General features: G+C 36.8%; 1 protein-coding gene across 3 annotated transcripts in view; it reads right to left on the bottom strand.

The window, feature by feature from the left end:
* Positions 1-23629, bottom strand: part of LOC144962681 (receptor-type tyrosine-protein phosphatase T-like) — a 405447-nt gene that overhangs the window by 104591 nt on the left and 277227 nt on the right. For all 3 annotated transcript variants that reach the window (XM_078895816.1, XM_078895818.1, XM_078895819.1), the window contains 3 exons: positions 22779-22984; positions 8544-8670; positions 7383-7474 (listed from right to left, as the gene is read on the bottom strand). In XM_078895816.1, the coding sequence (XP_078751942.1) occupies positions 7383-7474; positions 8544-8670; positions 22779-22984 (425 nt within the window). The remainder of the gene's footprint in view (positions 1-7382; positions 7475-8543; positions 8671-22778; positions 22985-23629) is intronic.

The raw sequence follows: 23629 nt of genomic DNA, 5'->3' as shown, positions 1-23629 counted from the left end.
AAAGTGAGTGTCATACCACAAGACCACATAGCCGCAGACTTTTAACTCACTCAATCCTAGAACTTTTGCTACTTTTCAAAACTGGAAAATAATGTATTAAAACATGTGCATGGATAGTTTCATTCAACTCCCATTCATTAACATGTACAAAATAAAAACATTAGTTTGATACTAAGCCTATAATTTGTCTCAGACAAATGTAATAAATAGACATGAGGTAAAAGTAACCCGGGGAAACTACGGATATAGTCGGTGTTAGGGTTGAGTGAGTTCACCTTAGTTTTAAGTTTGCAAGTTACTCGTCTATTCAATTTGTAAAAAATAGTTTTATGATTTTTAGATTTGACAGTGTTTCTATGCTCGTGGGCAAACATTTGCCACGAGTTGTATGAAACAAACATAATTCCCATCCAATGCTTATATATATATATATATATATATATATATATATATATATATATATATATATACACACATATATTGAGGGGAATTGGCTTGAATCCATCTGATTACCGTCAGATGGAGGAAACAGCGGTGTAGGAGGAAAAAAAAAACAAATGAGCTGAGGATAATGTAAAAGAATTATAATTATATATATATATATATATTATATATATATATATATATATATATATATATATATTGTATATATTGATTTATATATATATGGTATATATATATACAAATCATTATATATATATATATATATATATATATATATATATATATATATATATATATATATATATATGAACTCCCTAGATGGCCATTCAATCTGATAAAGTTGACGAGCCAACCCCGTCTGATGACGGTAATAGCATTATCATCCCGAGCAGTGGTCTAAGTCCCCCTTGGACAGTAATTGATTGATCTATGCCCGAATCCCTGCAATGATATTGGCGGCGGACGATAACCAAATTAGCCACCCTCAAAGACTGAGACAACATTATTGTAACAAGTCCGCCATAATACTCAATCTCGGAATCCGGATAATAGGGAAAAAAGTGTTTTTCATTTATCAAATTGTGCCGCTATGTAGTTCGGGGGTTTAGATAGAATGAAGTTGAATCTCATTCGGGTCTTGATTATTGTTTTTTTTTTGACATCCCTTTTATTAGCATTCTTACTAAACTGTATTAACCTGATTATAAAAATTCAAGGTTGCTCATAGTTTTGTGTGTTGGTCGGTATACTTCCGGATGGCAATGTTGTGAGTTTCTTAGCCTAGCGTAAACTATTTATAACACTCGCCTTCGGACCGTAAGTTCTAAGGTTCAAATCTCGCTCGAGTAGAGAATAGTGGAGTCTAAGAAAAGGCTCTTCACTCAAGTTGACTAACGGTACTCTACAGTACCTGGTCGTTAACAGCGTTGTCTCTATCGGAAAAAAAGTCCACTAAACGTGCTCAAAGCACTTTACAAGGGGCCCCTAACCAACAGCACACTTAACATGTAGGAGGAGACGACATGACGCCTGTTAGGCGATATTACAATTTTATGGACCCCATCACTAGTCCACCCCCGTCTGTATCCATCGTAGGGAAACTTCCCTCCCAACGAGACAATTTTTAAAAATGAGCTTTTATAATATAGCGCAATATCCACTTAACGTGCTCGATCAAAGGACTTTAGATAGGGTCCCGGAGCAACAGCAACACGTAACATTGAGAACAAGTCTTGGCGCCAGTTAGGCGATAGTACATTAAAAAAACTTTAGACAGATACAACGCTGTTAACGGCCAGGTACTCAATTTACACCTGAGTACGGTGAGAGAATGTGATTAAAGAGTCTTATCCAAAGGTCCAACTATGCGCCGAGCGAGGCCGGCTCGAACCCAGGACCTTCGGATCCGAAAGCGAGTGTCATACCACTAGAACACATAGCCGGCCGCACAAAACGTTCGAGCAGTATCGAAAATCAAAAGATGATAAAGTAGACGATCTACTAAATGAAATGTGGATTTTTGTTATCTATTTTAACCAGCAAAATACTCTAAACGTCAAATAAATCGTCTTCAGCAAGCCATACATACTTAAACATGAAAGATCAATTTTGTGCTACGGATTTCCGACTCGTTGAATCGTTCCCATAAAAAAGATTCTTAATAAAAAGGTTTTTTAATTCTCCATTAGTAATTTACTAAATGGCGCCTGGTTCTGCGATTCGTTTCCCTGTCATTAAAGGATCGTTTCCACTAACACCGCTAACGCTTCAATTAAATGGCAGAGGCATTGCGGTGAGGAAGTGAGTGAGTGAGTGAGTGAGTGAGTGAGTGAGTCATATCAATTAATTTTATTCCCCCCTGCTAAGTAGGTACTGCCTTTTTAACATGGGCGTGACATAAAACATAGTTACATTAACTCATTTAAACCAGTTAAAATCCTACCTAAAATCCTTTAATCTGCTTAGTTTTTATTAATCTAATGGTGTTTTTTTGTGGTATGAGTCTCGCTTTCGGATCGGAAGCTCCTGGGTTTGAGCCTCGCTAGCTCGGTGTATAGTTGAATCCTTGGAAAATACTCTTTACTCACATTCTTTCGCCGTATTCAGGTGTAAAATGAGTACCTAACCGTTTATAGCGTGTCTCTGTCGGAAAAAAATGTATTATCGTCTAACAGGCGTCATGTCTCGTTCTTTATGTTACATGGTCAGGACCCTTTGTAAAGCGCTTTGAGCACGTTTAGTGGATATTGCGCTTTGTAAGAGCTCAGCTTTTTAAATTATTTTTTTAGTTATCGTACTGATTATTAGTTTATTCCTCTTTTTTTTTGTACATCTACTTATTATGTTCAAACAGCAGATAAATGTAGTTGAGTCCCCGAAATGAGTTAAAAAAAAAAATACAGAGCAAAAATTCAAATAACTTGAGGTTTTATATTGGGCAATATCCCCTCCATCTTCATGCCAAAATCATGACTCCCAGTGAGCAATCCCTTCATAACAAAGGCGTGACATTTAACATAGTTAACGTTAATTCATTCGTCAACAACCAGATTCCATCATTTTATCGTTAACTCGCTTAGTTTTTAATAATTCTTGTTAATTGTTATCAACTTTTAGTAATCGCAACAATAATAAGCTACTGACTTCCTTTATTGTTTGTACATCTTATATATATATATATATATATATATATATATATATATATATATATATATATATATATATATTATTATTATTATTTAAAATATTTACCACAATGTTTGAGACAGTCTACATTAATGTTTCAGGCTTAATTTGCCATCGTCAGGACTGAGTTGTTTTGTTGACTGTTGTTGTGTCTTGAAGTGGTTCCGGTTTCAACAACAGTCAACAAAACAACTCAGTCCTGACGATGGCAAATTAAGCCTGAAACATTAATGTAGACTGTCTCAAACATTGTGGTAAATATTTTAAATAATAATAATTCGCTCCATTACTGCATGTCGAGCACTTTTCGTACCATATTTGTATCAAACACGATTCAAAATACATATATTTATATATATATATATTTTATATATATATATATATATATATATATATATATATATATATATATATATATTATACATACATACATACATATATATATTTATAAGGGTTACCCCGAATACCCTTTCTATTCCGTTAAGCTAAAGACAGGTAATCGTCTCTTGCAGACCATCGGGGGGGGGGGGGGGGGGGGGGAAGGGGTGGAATTCTGCCATTATCGAGCACCATTCTTTAAGTGTTATTCCCAGTGCTCTGAGGTCTGTGTGTCATACCACAAGGCCACATAATATTCGCACGTGCCCAATGCGCCGATTCATAAAATTGAAATTGGCATATTATTGACAGGAAACGTCTAAGATTTAAACACGTACGAATCAATTGCTTTGTTAAATTACTGTGAGCTATATCCGCAATAATTCTATCTTTGTTGGTTAACGAAAATGAATTAATCTAGGAACCTTGTACAATTGAGTCAATAGTCAATATCATCCCCCGATAGGGCGTGTTGTATTTATTTTACCAACAGAAGCGGTAGAAGAGCGTGACAATATTAGATAAGGGGCACAGGTCGATAAAACTTGTCCTCACCTCAAACTTAAACAAAGAATTTTCATTAAGTTGGCGGGCAGTATGAACACTGCTTTGGCTGAAAGTGTTCAAATATGGGGTGAGTACTGAGTACACGTGCTTTGTAAACATTATGTAAAAACTGTTGAACCAGACAAGCGTTTAGGCCTTGTGGATGTCAGTACCACTGCCAAAAAAACGCCTTTCATTCGATTTAGTCAGGATCTTTAATATTTTTCTATTTATTTCAAAGACGAACAAATACATTGAAATTTGAGCACCAAATTGTCATCAATTCCTAAATCCGAGACAATTAATATTGAGGTTTCGGGTTGAAGAAGTTTTCAGAAGTTAAGAGTCGTTTTGAGATTTTAATCAATCAATCACGCTTAGTTAAATTGCTCACAACATCCATCGGCTGGATAAAAGGTGCCAACACACAAAACTATTTGTAACCTTAAACGTTTATTATAGTCTGATTGATACAATTTAGTGAGAAGTACTCATAGATTAGGATGGCTAAAAACAAGTGACGTCAATTTTGTTTCTTCTACACTGGTTGTGGATATTTTGTTTTTCTGCTCAAAATAAAATATAATTTGTTTTGTAAGAGCAAGAGACCCCCGTGTCAACATGAAACAGGATAGGAGACGTGCTCCGGAAATGAGATATTGCCGTTGACGGGGGGAGGGTCCTCCTGTACACTCTAACCCTACCCGCCCCACTGAAATGTCTGTACACCAAAGGCGAGTGGCGAACCCTCGCACGTGCACGGATTAACGATGATGGATGAGTCGCTTTGATATAATTAAGGTGATATCAATAAAATGGTTTTGTAGTTGTGACTCATTCACCTGTAAACTAAGGTGCGCGTGGGAGATTGGGTGAATTGTCAAATTAATTGATCGACGCATTTTTGTTTGAACCTAGAGCTCAAAGAATGCTATTATTAAATCGAATAATACTAAAGGCGGGGGGGGGGGGGGGGGGGGCGAACAGGCCGAGTGGTTAAGTCATTGCATTGTGACCCGGAAGGTCCGGGGTTTGAGCCCCGCTTCAGGCACTTTCGTTTTCTTTTTCTTTGGGCAAGATAATTAACCCTCAATTTGATCATTTGGACAACATGGGTGATTCCTGTTGTCATCAGACATCTTGTTTGATGAATTATCTATATTCCTTCGTGGAATGCCTAAGCGACGATATGTTATGATGTCGTGGCGGACGGGCATAAGTAATACTCCTATGTCCAATTAATGTTCTCAATTACATGGGCTTTTTGATGAATCGAATACCATATAATTGTAGAAGCCCTTTCGACTGTCTTACCCTATAAAAAACTATTGTTCGAATTTGAAACTTTGGTCAGAAAACACCCACTCACGGGCCATCTTTATACATTTTCGCCACAAGTTACGTGATGTGAAGCATAAAGTCACCAATAAGACACCACTATTCTCCACAGAGAAAGAAAGTTAAAATTTTATTCAGACGCCATTTGCAGAAGTGAATTTTAGTTAAGCAAAGGTGAGGTGTCACATTAATACTGCTGTACTCTGGAAAAACCCATATTTAAAAATTTGGCCAGAAAACTCGTCCTTCAAATATCGATCGATTTAAATGACCCTCATCTTGGCAAAAACTATCAAACCTGGGACTATAAAGAAGACTTGGCGAAATCCCAGGTTCGAGAGTTTTTTTTTGCCAAGATGAGTGTCATTTAAATCGATCGATATCCGAAGGAAGAGTTTTCTGGCCAAATTTTTAAATATGGGTTTTTTTTTTCCAGAGAATGGCAGAATACTGATTAACCGAATTTCATTCAATCTCAATCTCACAATTTTACAAGGTCACAGAACAACTTTAAATCAGAATTTACAATGTACAGTCAAAATGGATGAACGTTTGATGGTAATAAATATATCAATGAGGAACTCATTTGGGAATTAAATTATATTATACTTGTTCAAACTTTTTGCAATATTTTCTTTATTTTCCCCGCTTTCATATGACGTCATTTTGTTGTACTTATTTTAGGACAATAATAGGACAGCGCGACTCAGTGGTATGGTCTTTTCGTCGTACCCGAAAGGTACCGAGTTCTACTACCCGTCGTGCTGTGTTGTGTGACTTTGAGAAAGTCACCTAGCCTTAGCTCACTTTGCGGCGCTGCATTTGGGGCTGACGCTTGTGTTATTCCAGTCTCCCTTTGGAATAGATCTTAAAGAAAGATTTCCCCCTTATGAATGAATAAGGGAATTTATTTATGTATATTTTAATATGGAACAGAAAACGTTTCTTTAGAAACAGTCCAGTATTTGCATTGCAAAAATGTAAATGTAAACTATATAAATGACAAATAGATACTCGTTATGGTCCACATCTTATTACAATAAGGAGAGAAAAAAAAATAACAAAAATAAATAATTGAGTCCTTGGAAAAGACTCTTTACTCACATGCTCTCACCGTACTCAGGTATAAAATGAGTACCTGGCCGTTAACAGCATTGTCTCTGTCCGAAAAAAATGTAATGTCGTCTAACAGGCATCATGTCTCGTTCTACCTTGAGCATTAAACTTGATTTATATAAATTCCCTTTATTCATCACATAAGGTGACTTTTTTCTTTAGGATCTATTCCAAAGTAAGACTGGAATAATGCAGGCGTCAGCAGCAGTGCAGCTCCGCAAAGTGAGTATGGCTTGTTAGTGACTTGGTCAAGGCCACACAGCATGACTGGTAGTCGAACTCGGTACCTTTCGGGTACGAAGCAAAGACCATTCCGCTGAGCCACGCTGTCCCATATAATATAGCACAATATCCAGTAAACGTTCTCAAAGCGCTTTACAAGGAATCACAAGCCAACTGCAACGCTAAACATGTAGGACGTGGCATGAGACCTTCTAGGCAATCTTTACAACTTTTTCGGCGCATAGTTGAGTCCTTGGAAAAGATTCTTTACTCACATGCTCTCACCGTACTCAGGTATAAAATGAGTACCTGGCCGTTAACAGCGTTGTCTCTGTTCGAAAAAAAAATGTAAAGTCCTCTAACAGGCCTCATGTCTCGTTCTGCATGTTACTTGTTGCTGTTGGCTAGCGACCCTTGCAAAGCGCTTTGAGCGCGTTTAATAGATATTGCGCTATATAAAAAAGCTTTAAAATTACTGAATTTTAAAACCACTACTGCCTGAATCGTAGCGGTAGAGTTAGCCCGGGATGGATCTCCGTCGCTTTGGGAGTGAAGCGTCTTCTCTACCATCTGGGCTATCGGGAACCCCCCCCCCCCCCCCCCCCCCACCAACCTCCTTGTTTACTGGACAAAACAATTAAAAAACCACTTACCTTCCACTTGACAATTGCTTTTGTCCCTGGGTAAGACAGATTGTACAGTAGCTCTGATGTAAGCTCATCGATAACAGGTGCCATCTGGGGGACTGGAGTAAAAAAAAAAAAATTCTTTTTTATAATTTACGATCATCGACTGACAAAATGAAGCTTACTCTTAGAAATAATTATAATAGGATTCAGTAGTCTGATGTCACGCCGCCCGGCAACGGCGACCATCTTGGTTCTAAACAAATAAAATCATTACTTTTTATTCTTCATGCTGGCTAGAACTTTTCATTCCCTTTTCATATGCCAGAAAGTCAAAACATGATCAAATTTATGTTTTTTTCCCCCTCTGGATACGCTTTTATTCTCGGCGGAGAAATATTTCATACGGCACGGGCGTCCGCCATTGTTCCGATAGTTTAGAGCCAGTCATTAGGAAGGCAGTGACGTTACGAGTGTTGAATAGTATTATAAATTTTGATGGCGCCGCTCCTTTACCCATACTGGGCCCCTTGTGTGGAATGACCTGCCTAGAAGGAAAATAGACGCAAAATCTATCGATCTGTTTTAAACATTGTTAACTCTCATCATACCAGCTATTTTTAGAATTTTCCCCGAAAGGTCACACCCACCCGACACAAAATGTGACCCTTCGCCTCAAAACGGTATTAAGTCGGGATGGTTAAGATGATCAAAATGGAATTTATAGCCAGAAATATCAGACTTGTGTTGAGTTTGTATGTATTATTGAGGAGAATGGATACCATATTTTAGGGTGCTAATGCCAACAATTTGTATTTTTGACCAGTCTAACATTAAATTCAGCTTTTAAGCATCTGGTTCGTTCCGACATAATACCGTTTTGAGACGATGGGCCACAAATAAACTATTCCTGTCATGTCTCGTTCTACATGTTACCTGTTGCTGTGGTCAACCAAGGACTCTTAGTAAAGCGCTTTGAGCACATTAAGTGGATATTGCTCTATATAAAGCTTTTTTAAACAATAAAAATATGTTAATCCGGCACTGAAAGGTACCTATCTACTAAAAGACATTCGTGGTTTTAAGACAGAAAGATTGCAACATTCATAGAGCCATTAAAACAAAGGATAATAATAATAATATTTTTTCATGCTAAAAATGCATGTCGCAATAACTAACATAACTCACTTCCACATTTCGTCCTGACGTGGATAACGGGCCCCGGGGGCCCTTCGCCTCCTTTCCCCTCCCTTCGTGTTGATATGTAGATGGCGTATTTGGCATTCGGCTCAAGGTTGGACAGGGTGAAGGAACACTGAAAATAGAAGACATTAGGAATATTATTATGACAGTAAAACTTTGTAATCAGGGTTGCCAGGTTGCCAGATTAAGTAAGCAAAGACCAGATTTCAATAATTGCAAAAGGGCCGAACAAACGACTAAATTTTTAGTATACTATATTATAATGAATGTTGATCCCAGTTTTAGGTCTAGTAGTATCAGTTTCAGTTTTAAAACAAGTCTGTGTGCTTGGAGGGTTTCCATTTTCTCTCCTTTTTATATTATTATTATTATTTTATTTTTATTTTGCTGTTGTATAAGAATGCCTTAAACGTGTATAAAAAAAAGCAAAAATTAGGAATTAAAAGGCCAAAAAAATGCACTAAAAGCCCAAAAGGCCAAGCATTCTTAGAAAAGACCCAGGACATTTCTAAAAGGCCACAATTGTGGAATCTGGCCACGAAAAGGCCAACATGCCAACCCAGTTTGTAATCAAAATAATATTTATTATAATGAAAAATTCTTCCAGTCTTTTACTCGATAATGTTTCAATGACGAACAGCTGTGTTTCGTAGGTTTCGGGAAAATAATATTAAGTTATTCTGAGGAATTATGGAAATGATAGCGAGCGCATTAATGTAAATAGAATGTAAGCTTCAATTAAATATACGAAAACAGATAAAAATGGACGTTTCGGGTCTCCCCTTTATCAACAAAAGAGGATGAATGAAACAATATAGACGAATGAGATAATCTGGTATAGTGGCGTTGTTCATCTTAAAAACGCCACGACCACATTATATCATTGGTCTGTTGTGTTTCATTCATCCTGTTTTGTTGATAAAATAAGGGAAAACCCGAAACGTCCATTTTATCTGTTTTTGTATATTTAATCGAAGCTTACATTCAATTTCACATTGTTATCTATTTCTTCAAGCTTCGAGCAGCAACATTTACATGAACGTAAATAGAGGACATCTGAAAAAAGTCAATCGCCTTAACTCTCATGTCTCAATCGTCTTCAGTAGTTTCTTCATCGAGTTTTGTTGACGACAGGAAAACCTGAAAGTTCCACATCGATAATTCTGTTTTCGGCAATAAAATAAATTGAAGCTTCCAATGTTATTATATAGATAGTTCGAAGATGACGTCACTCAGTTCTTTGTTATTGTTTTTTGCCATCCGCGTTTATGAGTAATGCTCACTGAATTGTATTAACCTGACTATAAACATTCATGGATACACACAGTTTTGTGTGTTGGTCCGTTATACTTCCGGATGGCAATGTTATGAGCTTCTTAGCCAAGCGCATACTATCTATATCTGCCATGAGTTTTTGGATGTCGTCTCAAATATGTGTGGCTATATTAAGGTCTTGTGGTATGACACTCGCTTTCGTATTTGAAGGTCCTGGGTTCGAGCCTCGCTCGGCGCATAGCCGTACTCAGGTGTAAATGAGTACCTGGCCGTTAACAGCGGTGTCTCTGTCCGCAAAAATTGTAATATTGCCTAACAGGCGTCATGTCCCGTCCTACATGTTAAGTGTTTCTGTTGTCCAGAGGACTTTTGTCAAGAGTTTTGAGCACGTTAAGTGGATATTGCTCACTTTTTTGTTGTTAAAGGGGCCATAAACGTTCAAGATTAAACATTAAACATTGTTTTGTGTGTTGGTCCGTTATAGTTCCGGATGACAATGTTGTGTTTATTTTTTGCCAAGCACACATATCTATATAAGGATTTAATTGTGATTTTGATTTGATATCGATTGTTACAAATCGTTGATAAATGGATTATTAACAGGATTATAAAATTAGGTGAACAACATCAGTATAGATAGAATGAAGTTGACGTCACTCGGTGCTTTGTTATTGTTTTTTGCCATCTGTGTTCATGAGTAATTCTCATAAAACTGTATCACTCAGACTATAAACGTTTAAGGTTACACATCGTTTTGTGTTTTGTGTCACAGTAAAGATTGTTCACAATTATCTTATTAAATTTTATTTTATTAAGAACTGAATTCATCTCACTCCAGTTATATTTCGGTAGGCTTAGATAAACTTTACCTTCTAATATTAGATCGTCTTTCCTTTTATAGCCTTCCCTCGAATTAATTTCTAATTAGTGAATACTTTTCGTTCTACATTCTGTCACGTAGCCACTTATTATAAAAGCTGATAGGTCTAACACTCTACACTCACTTTCTCTCCACAATCTATGCCGGACGGCCAGTCACTCTATTCCTATATATATACTGGAAGATTTTTATCTTTTGGGACTTTGTAGATATTATATCTACACCATTAAGACGCCGGAGCTTTTAACTTTGATTGTATAATCTTCAAGGATCAAACCCAAGCCCGCTGTACTACACTATAACCTCTTTCCAATTGCCTGGAAGCGGAATTTTACGAGTCCAATCCTGTTATCAGAGGAATAGATCATCCAAGCCCATCAACTGCCTGGAAACGTAAACTTATGAACCTGACATATTATCATAAGTTACGTAAAATATTCATATCTCTATTTGTAACTGCCACGATCACTGTTTATCTCTTTTAATTAAATTTCATCATTATTTTTATTTCATTGTAAACAAATCGTTAATTGTTTTTCATTTATAGTAACTAGTAAATTCTGGGGCCTCATTCTACATAGAGCTTTATGCATAGTCGAGTAGCTCTTTACTCACTTGAGACCATGACATTTTGGAGGGGACACATATAAAGAATTGAATTTATTTAGTTACTTATATCTATTTCATCTAACCTTAAAGTTTAAATTGTAAAACTCTTAATTGCCCCACTTGATCATATTTTAATTGAACTCCCTATTTACAGGTTTATTTTTTTTCTTTTTCATTTCTTCATTTAAATGGAATAGCAATTTATCCATTCATTCTTTCATTCAAATTGAATAGCATTTTATTGATTCATTCCGTCATTCATTTATTCATTTATAAATTATTCATTCATTCATTTATTCATTCATTCATTCATTCATCCATTCATTTGTTTATTCACTCATTTATCCAATCATTCATACATTTATTCCTCCCTTCATTCTTTCATTCATACATTATCCATTCATTCATTCATCTATTCACTCAGTTTTTCATTCATTCATTCATTCCTTGTCCACTTTGTTATTATATCACTCATTTCATTTTGTTGTTTTCCTCATTCATGAATTGTTTTCAATATGTTTACATTCCATAACGATTCATTCACCTATCATCCAATCACTCAGTGTTGTGAACACATTTTATAACTATTGTAAATCTTACGATATTTTATTGTTTTGTATTTCAGACATCACTGTTAAACACTCTTCAATGCCTAATTACAATTGTTGAACAACCATTGAACAAGAGAGAGGTCCCAGCCACGAACTGAGTTGGTAAATATATCCTTCATTATTCTCTTTTACATGAGTTGGGCATCACATAGTAACTATAGACATCGTGATTTGTTTTGCATAGTGATTTGTTTTAAATGCATTTTTGGCATATTACTGTTACCGAAAAACACTTATATATTATGTTCTGAAAAGTGAGTCTTTAAAAACTAAATAATAATAAAAGGAGTCTACTAGCCGTCGTGTTATATTTAGTGATAGATAACTTGGGATTATTTTGGCATCCTATTATTGTTATCACACTCTAGTATATTAGCGTCATTGCGAATAATTGTACACAAACTAACGACGAGTCACACACATTGGTGATACATTTTTCGTAGTAACATAGTTTAGAGTACACGCGATTGACACATTGTTATGGACTCAAGTCATAACTCCGCATTGTATTGACACATTGCTTTATAAGATATAACGATAAAAGGCATCAAATTCAACATACATAATAAGTTGAAATAAGAGAGAGAGATTTCTAAAAATAGAACAGTTCATTCCAGTAAGTGTAAATAAATAAAACAGTCAGTAACAGTATCCTGTCAATATAATATATATAAAACATCGTAACTAATATATTGCAACATGGAAGCATATAAAAGATACTTAAGTCTCGCAAAGGACTTAGAAATACCCCAGGAAAGAATATTTTCATGGTGCGAAGAGAAAGTAAAAGAAGAAAAAGAAAATGAAGAAAGAATTCGTAAAGAAGAAAAAGAACATGAAGAAAGAATTCGTAGAGAAGAAAATGAAGAAAGAATTCGTAAAGAAGAAAAAGAACACGAAGAAAGAATTCGTAGAGAAGAAAATGAAGAAAGAATTCGTAGAGAAGAAAAGAACACGAAGAAAGAATTCGTAGAGAAGAAAAAGAACACGAAGAAAGAATACGTAGAGAAGAACGAGAAGAAAGAGTCCAAGAAAGGGAACTAAAAAGACAAATAGCTTTAGCAGAAGAAGAAACCAAAAGGACCCAAATGATGCTGGAAATTGAAAAAACAAAAACCGGTCATGAAAGAAAACATAATAATAGTGATGAATTTTTCGTGAAACTTCCACGCATGCCAACATACGATGAACGCTCAGACTGTCTAGAATCCTTCTTACACCGATTCGAAGTTCAGGCTAAAGGTTATCGTTGGCCAGAAAGCAAATGGGCCACAGCCTTGATTAACTGCTTATCCGGAGAACCGCTAAAAGTTTTCTATACCTTAACAACTGAAGATGCAGATGACTATGGTAAAATTAAAGACGCTCTACTAAAAAGATTTAGATTAACGGAAGATGGTTACCAGGAAAGGTTTCACACTGCAAAACCGGAAAGTGGAGAAGACTTTAATACATTCGTGAACCGAATTACTCAATTTCTAAATCGGTGGCTTGAGTTGGCAAACGTAAAACAAGACGACTTTGTAGGCCTTTACTATCTCACGCTGAAGAATCGAATCTATCAAGCTTGCAACCCAGATTTAGTCGCATTCTTTAAAGAGAGAAAGCCAGAAAACTTGGACAAATTAAAAATCTACGCAGAAAACTTTAACAGCGCACATCCATTGACACCCCTTAGCAGAACATTGAAGGAACCATACTACGCTGCCGCTGCTCAGAGTCCAGGTACACCTAAAGTTCAGTACTCAAATAGAACGAGCCGATCAATCACTCGGAACACGCAAGTGAAACAAGATGATCATAGTAACAAACCATGGAACAAACAGTTCAATAGAGACCATAGCCGACCCTATCAAAACAAAACAAGAAATAGCACTGACAATAATACTGAGTATAAGAAAACCAACAAACCTATAATTAAATGTCAATATTGTGGAATGAAAGGCCACACAGCAGACAAATGTTACAAAATCGTGGGATATCCGAAAGAAACTGCAAATGCATCACTCCAAACCAGTGTAAATAATCAGACACGAATAATGTCAGGAGAAAATATAAATGTGTATTGCGTGAAAGGTATGTCACTTTTAACACAAACTCACAAATCAGGATCGCTATTTTTTTGTGAAGGCAAAGCTAATGGAACTGATTGCAAAATATTGAGAGACACAGGATGCAGTACAGTAGGAATAAAAGCATCTTTGATCAATGACGAAGACAAAACTGGAAAAACGGTACAATGCATCACATTCAGTGGCACAGTCGAAACCTTTGAAACAGCTAACGTGTACATAGAAACCCCATACTATACAGGAATAGTGGAATGCTGTATACTTCCCAACCCCGTCGCTGATGTTATTGTTGGCAATATAAAAGGTCTTAAAGACAACCCAACAGATGTAAAAGAATGGTCATTAACCCAAGAAACAGCTTGTCTAGCAGAAACAAGAAAGATGACTAAGACAACAGAGAAGCCAATGACTATTTCTCTAGAACCACAACAATTTGACAGGAACACGTTCATTGAAGAACAGAAAAAGGACCCGACTTTAACTTCATATTTCAATATCGCAAACAAAGGGACGAAATCAAAAGTTGAATACATCATTGAAAAAGATATTCTGTTCAGGTTACATAGGAAAAGAAACAAAATAGCTAAACAACTGGTCACGCCGAGTATTTACAGAAACAAAATCCTTGGAATAGCGCACGATTCAATAACTTCTGGACATCTTGGGAGCTCTTCCACATTGAAGAGAATATCCGAGAATTTCACATGGCCTGGAATTACTAAAGACGTCCGAGAATATGTGAAATCGTGTGACACATGCCAAAGAAGAGTCGCAAAAGGCAGAATACCGAGATTGCCATTAGAGACAACCCCAGTTATTGAAAAAGTTTTTCAAAAAGTTGCAATTGACATTATAGGCCCTTTAACAAAATCAGATAGAAACCATACACACATACTAACACTAGTCGATTACGCAACCAGGTGGCCAGAAGCGATAGCATTGAAATCAACTACATCGGATCACATAGCTGAAGCATTGATGACAATTTTTACCAGAATAGGCATACCAAATGAGATACTGTCGGACAATGGACCCCAATTTACATCACATATGATGCATGAAACCATGAAACTCATGGGAATCCAACACTCATTCACAACTCCCTACCACCCCAAGCAAATGGTCTTTGTGAAAGATTTAATGGCACTCTAAAGAATATGTTAAGAAAAGTGTCAGCAGAAAAACCAGATGATTGGGACAGATACTTACCAGCAATCCTATTTGCATATAGAGAAATACCCCAAGAATCTACAGGCTACTCCCCATTTGAGTTGATGTATGGACGATCACCTCGCGGCCCGATCAATATAGTAGCCGACATTTGTAAAGGGAATGAGGAGGACAATAACGAAATTATGTTTGCTTACGAATATGTAAGAAACCTGAAAGACAGAATAGAGGACACGTGTAAGCTAGCACAGGAATCCGTCACCAAAAAAGCAGAGAAATACAAGGAATACTCTGATCGCAAAAGCAAGTCAAGAAAATTTGAGATTGGTGACAAAGTACTAATACTCTTACCCGATGACTCGAGTAAACTTTTAGCTACATGGAAAGGACCATTCAAGGTATTAGCAGTACGATCTGGTGTTAATTACGAGATTCAAATTAACAACACAACAAAGACATTCCATGCAAACATGCTAAAAAAATATTTCGATAGAGACAGATTATCACAACCAATATTTAACCATGTTGAAGCTGCAAATGTAGGATTAATCATCGAAACTCACAGCGATGATGTCGAACTACAACACACCCCACAACACGGTAACCCTAAAAATAGTACAATTAATGACGTCACAATCAATCCTCAACTAAACGAATGTCAGAAACGAGAAATCAGGTCATTATTAGAAAAGTACCAGTCAGTCTTTACAGACGCACCCGGACATACAACATTAGTGGAACACGACATAAAGTTAACCACATCTACCCCTATCAACGTGAAAAACTATCCTATTCCATTTCACGCACGAGAACAAGTTGAAAAGGAAGTTAAGGATATGCTAGATACAGGAATAGTTAGATATTCTTCAAGCCCATACTCATCACCAATAGTAGTAGTGAAAAAGAAAGACGGATCGATAAGGCTATGTATCGACTTTCGCAAATTAAATGAAGCAACAGTGTTTGATGCAGAACCAATACCAAATCAAGAGAATTTATTTGCTGCCTTATCTCAAGCAAAATACATGACAAAATGTGATCTTTCTAGAGGTTACTGGCAGATTCCACTGAAAGAATCATGTAAGAAATACACAGCATTTCAATCACCATTAGGATTGTTAGAATTTAACTATATGCCATTTGGATTATCGACAGCCGCATCGACATTCCAAAGAATGATGCGTATGTTATTAAAAGACATCCCGTCTACACTCTCATACTTCGACGACGCATGTATTTTCTCAAACTCATGGACTGATCACATGACAACCTTAGAATTAGTGCTTGAAGCATTAAAACGTAATTCTTTAACAACAAAACCGTCAAAAACAAGCATTGCATTTTACAAAATTGATTTTCTCGGTCATACCGTTGGTCATGGGACACAGACACCCGAGACAGAAAAACAAACAAAAATCGCACAATTGCAACCACCTAAGACAAAAAAAGAAGTACGCAAAGTACTTGGGCTCCTAAATTTTTACAGGAAATACATTTACAACTTCGCGCACATCGCGACACCGCTAACAAATCTGACAAAGAATGGGTCACCGAACAAAATTGTTTGGACAGAAGTGTGTCAGAATAGCTTTAACCAATTAAAGGCATTACTCTGTTCAGAACCAATTCTTAAATTACCCGACATATCAAAAGAATTTGTTGTAAGAACTGACGCGTCTGATAAGGGCATCGCAGGTGTACTATTACAGGAACATGAGGGAACTCTAATGCCTTGCTTATATGCAAGCAGAAAATTATTGGACAGAGAATCACGATACTCTGTAATAGAGCGTGAAGGACTAGCCATCGTCTTTGCTTTAAAGACATTCAGCAGATATCTACTGCTAAAAGAGTTTGTGGTCGAAACGGACCATAAACCACTCACGTACATAAGAAATAACAAAATGAATAATAGTAGAGTACTAAGGTGGAGTCTATTTTTGCAAAATTACACTTTCAGTATCTCTCACATACCAGGCTGTGAAAATATTCACGCCGACCTACTTTCTCGATTAGTATAAACACATGAGAAGGGTATAACTTAACCCCCCATGCATACTGTTAGTTACCTCGCAAATTATGCCAAATCAGAACACACAAATTCGATAATTTTATTTGTAAACATGATGACCCAACTTAATGTAACATTGAGTATTGTTTGGATATATATACCATACCCATTCATGATTTGGGAAATCTTCTCTTTATCTATTATTGTTATGAATTTTCACTCATTTATGATTAATAATTGAAATGTCAATATTCCATTGACATTTTCATTCATTTCATTCAGAAAATTACCTTCATATCATCGACTTAAATCATGCTTCATTACCATCACTATTGTTTATCACAATGATTTGTAATCACATTGCCATCATGTTGTTCATCATAATGATTTGTAATCACAATCTTTCATTGTTATTGTCGCCCATTCATATACCTACGTTAATATAAACATTTCCATGTCTAGTTAATAAATAATTTAATTGTAGCACAAATCATAACAATGGATTAATGCTAGAGTATCATGATAGTAAATTTACTTCCGTTTGTAAAATCTATCTTTCCCATAATGGTTAAAGAGTATATTTTAAACGTGGGTGGGGGGTGTCACAGTAAAGATTGTTCACAATTATCTTATTAAATTTTATTTTATTAAGAACTGAATTCATCTCACTCCAGTTATATTTCGGTAGGCTTAGATAAACTTTACCTTCTAATATTAGATCGTCTTTCCTTTTATAGCCTTCCCTCGAATTAATTTCTAATTAGTGAATACTTTTCGTTCTACATTCTGTCACGTAGCCACTTATTATAAAAGCTGATAGGTCTAACACTCTACACTCACTTTCTCTCCACAATCTATGCCGGACGGCCAGTCACTCTATTCCTATATATATACTGGAAGATTTTTATCTTTTGGGACTTTGTAGATATTATATCTACACCATTAAGACGCCGGAGCTTTTAACTTTGATTGTATAATCTTCAAGGATCAAACCCAAGCCCGCTGTACTACACTATAACCTCTTTCCAATTGCCTGGAAGCGGAATTTTACGAGTCCAATCCTGTTATCAGAGGAATAGATCATCCAAGCCCATCAACTGCCTGGAAACGTAAACTTATGAACCTGACATATTATCATAAGTTACGTAAAATATTCATATCTCTATTTGTAACTGCCACGATCACTGTTTATCTCTTTTAATTAAATTTCATCATTATTTTTATTTCATTGTAAACAAATCGTTAATTGTTTTTCATTTATAGTAACTAGTAAATTCTGGGGCCTCATTCTACATAGATCTTTATGCATAGTCGAGTAGCTCTTTACTCACTTGAGACCATGACATGTTGGTCCGTTATACTTCCGGATGGCAATGTTGTGAGCGTCTTAGCTAAGCGCACACTATCTATAGAATGTTTTACAACATCGTTCTAATAAAATGGCGGAAAAAAAGAAAGAAATATAGTAGAAACAGGAAACATGTAACTGAAGAGTGGTTTTCCAAAACTCCCTAACTCCTTTTTCCCCGATTTTGAGATATTATTTCCCCTAAAATTTCTCATTCGATCTATTATTGTATCATATTCAAACTTCAAATTCACACAAATCTAATGGAATTCGTGTGCCATTTGATGATTAAAATAAAGTTTATATTTCAATTTATCTAATGGTTGGAAAATCTCAAAAACAAATTTTGGAAGACCAGCCTTCAATTGTGTTCAATCCCAATTTTTTTTTCTGTATTTGCCAACAACCGTCCCCTTTTTCTTCTTTGTATTTACACACTTTCAGTAACATAATAATAAAACGTTACTTGTAGCCTTTGGATTCAGTCAAACCAAATTGAAAATTGAATTGATAAAAACTGAAATTCCAAATTGTAGCTTTCTTGATTTAAGAAATTGAATTCTCTCCGATCTAATAGGACGAAAGAGTAACTAGTTACAACCAGGGCCAAGCGTGTGTATGTCTGGGAGAGCAAGGGGTGGGCGGAGAGAGGCTGAGAGAACACACATGGTCTTGTTAGCTTCAGCTTGTCAATAGCTTTGAGTATTTGTATTTGCCCAGACATTCTTTGGCTATCTTTTTGTACTATTCTTTATTATCTTTTTTTTTAAATTATTATTGTAGCACGTGTATTCGTTATCGTGATTGGGTAGCTTGGCGCCATGGAAAGCTTTTATAGCATTACGTTAGTGATGGTGATGGTAGTGATGGTGGTGGTAGTGATGGTGGTGGTAGTGATGGTGGTAATAGTGATGGTGGTGGTAGTGATGGTTGTGGTAGTGATGGTGGTAATAGTGATGGTGGTGGTAGTGATGGTGGTAATATTGATGGTGGTAATAGTGATGGTGGTGGTAGTGATGGTGGTAATAGTGATGGTGGTGGTAGTGATGGTGGTGGTAGTGATGGTGGTAATAGTGATGGTGGTGGTAGTGATGGTGGTAATAGTGATGGTGGTGGTAGTGATGGTGGTGGTAGTGATGGTGGTGGTAGTGACGGTGGTGGTAGTGATGATTGTGGTAGTGATGGTGGTGGTAGTGATGGTGGTGGTAGTGATGGTGGTGGTAGTGATGGTGGTAATAGTGATGGTGGTGGTAGTGATGGTGGTAATATTGATGGTGGTAATAGTGATGGTGATGGTAGTGATGGTGGTAATAGTGATGGTGATGGTAGTGATGGTGGAAGTGGTGGGTGAGATGGTTATGCTGCTGCTACTGCTTCTGATGCTACTGTTGTTGATGACAATGATGATGATGATGATGATGATGCTGATGATGATGATGATGATGATGATGATAATGATGATGATGATGATGATGATGATGATGATGATGATGATGATGATGATGATGATAATGTTGATAATAATGTTGATGATAATGATGATGATAATGATGATGATGATGATGATGATGATGATGATGATGATGATGATGATGATGATGATGATGATGATGATGAAGATGAGGATAATTGTTATTGTGCGGCTATGTCGTCTTGTGGTATGACACTCGCTTTCGGATCGGAAGGTCCTGGGTTCGAGCATCGCTCGGTACATAGTTGAGTCCTTGGGAAAGGCTCTTTACTCACATTCTTTCACCGTACTCAGGTGTAAAATGAGTACCTGGCCGTTAACAGCATTGTCTCTGTCCCCTAAAAAATATAATGTCGCCTAACAGGCGTCGTCATGTCTTGTCCTAAATGTTAAAAGTTGCTTTTGGACAGGGACCCCTTGTAAAGCTCTTTGAGCACGTTTAGTGGATATTGCACTATATAAATGCTCATTTTTAAATAATGATGATGACAAAACAAACGAACAAAAAAATAACATAGAAAATAAAAACAATAACAAACAAAAAATAAAGAAACAAAATCAAGGCCGTGAAAGAATTGAAAGATCCGTAAAAGAAATATAATAATAATATGTCTAGATCTTTTTTTAATTGATAAACTCATTAACTTAGAATTGCTAGCTAAAATACCATGTAATCACTCTTCAAGGTTGCATTCCTATTATAGATAACACGTTCGAAACGCCTGCAACAGGAAACGGGAAAGAGTAAATATATATTATCTAGCTTGTTTTTCAGTTTCACATAAAAGAGATCTAGGAAATAATATAGAAAATCGCCAATAGCCCCACATGACGAATTGAATGGATATGATGTACCTTGTAGGCTTGTGAAAAGTGTGCGTGTGTGTGTGGGGGGGGGGGGGGGGGGGGGGTCTCTGGAAGTCAAACAACAGATATAATATGAGCCAGACAGAAGAAAAAAAAAACACACACACAAGGCGGGTTTTAAATGTTTTCAACCTGGTATTAAGGAGGCTTCGAGGAGTGTCTGGATTCGAGCCTCGCATAGTGGAATCTTCTTTGGAAAAGGCTATTTACTCGCATGTTCTCACCATACTCAGGTGTAAAATGAGCACCTGGCCGTTAACAGCGTTACGTCTGTCCGAAAACAATTGTATTATCGCCTAAGAGGACGTGTCATGTCATGTCCTAAATGTTAAGCGTTACTGTAGGCCCGGGAACCCCTTGTAGTCAGCCACACAATTTTCATCCCGGTGGACGAGTACGCCATATACCCTGAACTGGGAAAGAAGCTGCTGAACCTCGGTTCCTATAATAACTAAACTATTAATTAAATCTTTAAATTTTACAATTTTCACATTAATATTATTAACATTATATTATATATTTATTATTATATTATTATTATTATTATTATTATTATTATTATTATTATTATTATTATTATTATTATTATTATTATTATTATTATTATTATTATTATTATTATTATTATTATTATTATTATTATTATTATTATTATTATTATTGTCATGTTATTATTATTATTATTATTATTATTATATTATTATTATTATTATATTATTATTATGTTATTATCATTATTATTTTCGTTGTTTGCCTTGCTTTATTATTGATTTTTCTTATTTGATTTGTTAAAAAAAATTTTGCCTTTTTTACCTGTGTGCGGCTATGTGGTCTTGTAGTAAAAACTTCGCTTTCGGATCGGAAGGTTTTGGGTTAGGGACTCGGGCTCGGTACATAGCTGAGTCCTTGGAAACGGGTCTTTACAAATACTCTCTCACCGTACTCAGGTGTAAAATGAGTACCTGGCCGTTAACAACGTTGGAAAATTGTAATCACCTAAGAGGCGTCATGTCACGTCTTAAATGTTAAGTTTTGCTTTTGGTCAGGAACCTATGTAAAGCGCTGTGAGTAGGTTTAGTGGATGTTGCGCTCTATAAAAAGCAACAGGACGGGACGGGACATGCCGCCTGTTAGGCGATATTACAATTTTTTCGGACAAAGACAACGCTGTTAGCGGCCAGGTACTCATTTTACACCTGAGTATGATGAGAGAATGTGAGTAAAGAGTCTTTTCCGAGGACTCAACTATGCGCCGAGCGAGGCTCGAACCCAGGACCTTCCGATCCGAAAGCGAGTGTCATACCACTAGACTACATAGCCGCACCATCTAATTGAATGTTATATTGTGACTCGGCTGCCGGGCAGGTTTACGACCGCGCAATTAAAGTACGGTAGAGAATTCGCGGACTGGATAAATTGTCATAACATTGTAATGTGAAACTATCAGATGCTGCCGCCACACATCAAAATGGCTAAAGAGAACTGATTGGCCCATGTTAAAACAGTCGTTATATCTAAAGCGTCCATCCACTCACATCTCTCCCTTTTTCTCGATTGTTTGATAAAGTAGTCCTTCAGAGCCATTCGGCCCATGGAGCCGGGAGTTTATCCCGGTTTCTATAGCGTGAAACGGGCAATTGTAATTGCTTTATATCCTTTGAATAGGACGCTAGTCTATCGCAAGGTAGTTTCCCGCCAAATCTATCATACTCAGCTACCCATTCACTGCTGGGTGGACAGAGGCGGGGGGGGGGGAGTCAGAAAAGAATAAATCTCTACTGCATCCGGTATCGATCTAGATCCTTTTTCGTGTGAAACGAGTGCTCTAGCAAGTGAGCTATCGGAACCCCTCCCCCGCCCCCCCCCCCACACACACCTGTTTGATAAATCTATACATTGAACTTACCTTTTCACTACATAGCGTATCGTAGACTTGGTCCACCAATGAATAGGTGGGGTACCGTTCATGCCTCATGTGGACGCCATACCATAGCACGGGCCCATCGCCGGAGTCCCCGTTTGCCTTATTCCATGGATGCCAAATTAAGGTGATGTTGTGGGAGCCTCGACCCCGGGGCGCCAGCTGGGGCGGCGTGTTCAGACGAGGGAGTTCTGGAAAGAAAGCAAAATAAATAGTTGCAGTTTTGGTTGTGTTTTGTTGTCGTGATGTCTGCGAAAGTCTGAAGATACTGGCTGGTGATGATGATGATCATGATGATGATGATGATGAAGATGATGATGATGATGATGATGATGATAATAATGATGATGATGATGATGATGATGTGGCTATGTGGTCTTGTGGTATGACACTCGCTTTCGGATCGGAAAGTCCTGGGTTCGAGCCTCGCTCAGCGCATAATTTAGTCCTTGAAAAAGACTCTTTACTCACATTCTCTCACCGTGAACTCAGATGTAATATGAGTACCTACTTGGCCGTTTACAGCGTGGTCTCTGTCCGAAAAAAAAATGTAATAGCGCCTTATAGGTGTCATGTCACGTTCTCCATGTTAAGTATTGCTGTTGGCCAGGGACCCACTGAAAAGCGCTTGAGCACGTTTAGTGGATATTGCGCTATGTAAAAGATCAGAGAACAATGATGATGATAATGATGATGGTGATAGTGATGATGATGATGATGATGATGATGATGATGATGATGATGATGATGATGATGATGATGACGATGAGGATGATGATGATGATGATGATGATGATGATGATGATGATGATGATGATGATGATGATGATGATGAT

This window comes from Berghia stephanieae, chromosome 1 (genome assembly GCF_034508935.2).
Source record: "Berghia stephanieae isolate SIO BIC M18660-M18661 chromosome 1, UCSD_Bste_1.3, whole genome shotgun sequence".
In the NCBI taxonomy this organism is placed as follows: Eukaryota; Metazoa; Mollusca; class Gastropoda; order Nudibranchia; family Aeolidiidae; genus Berghia; species Berghia stephanieae.
This window is presented reverse-complemented; position numbering and strand designations above follow the sequence as displayed.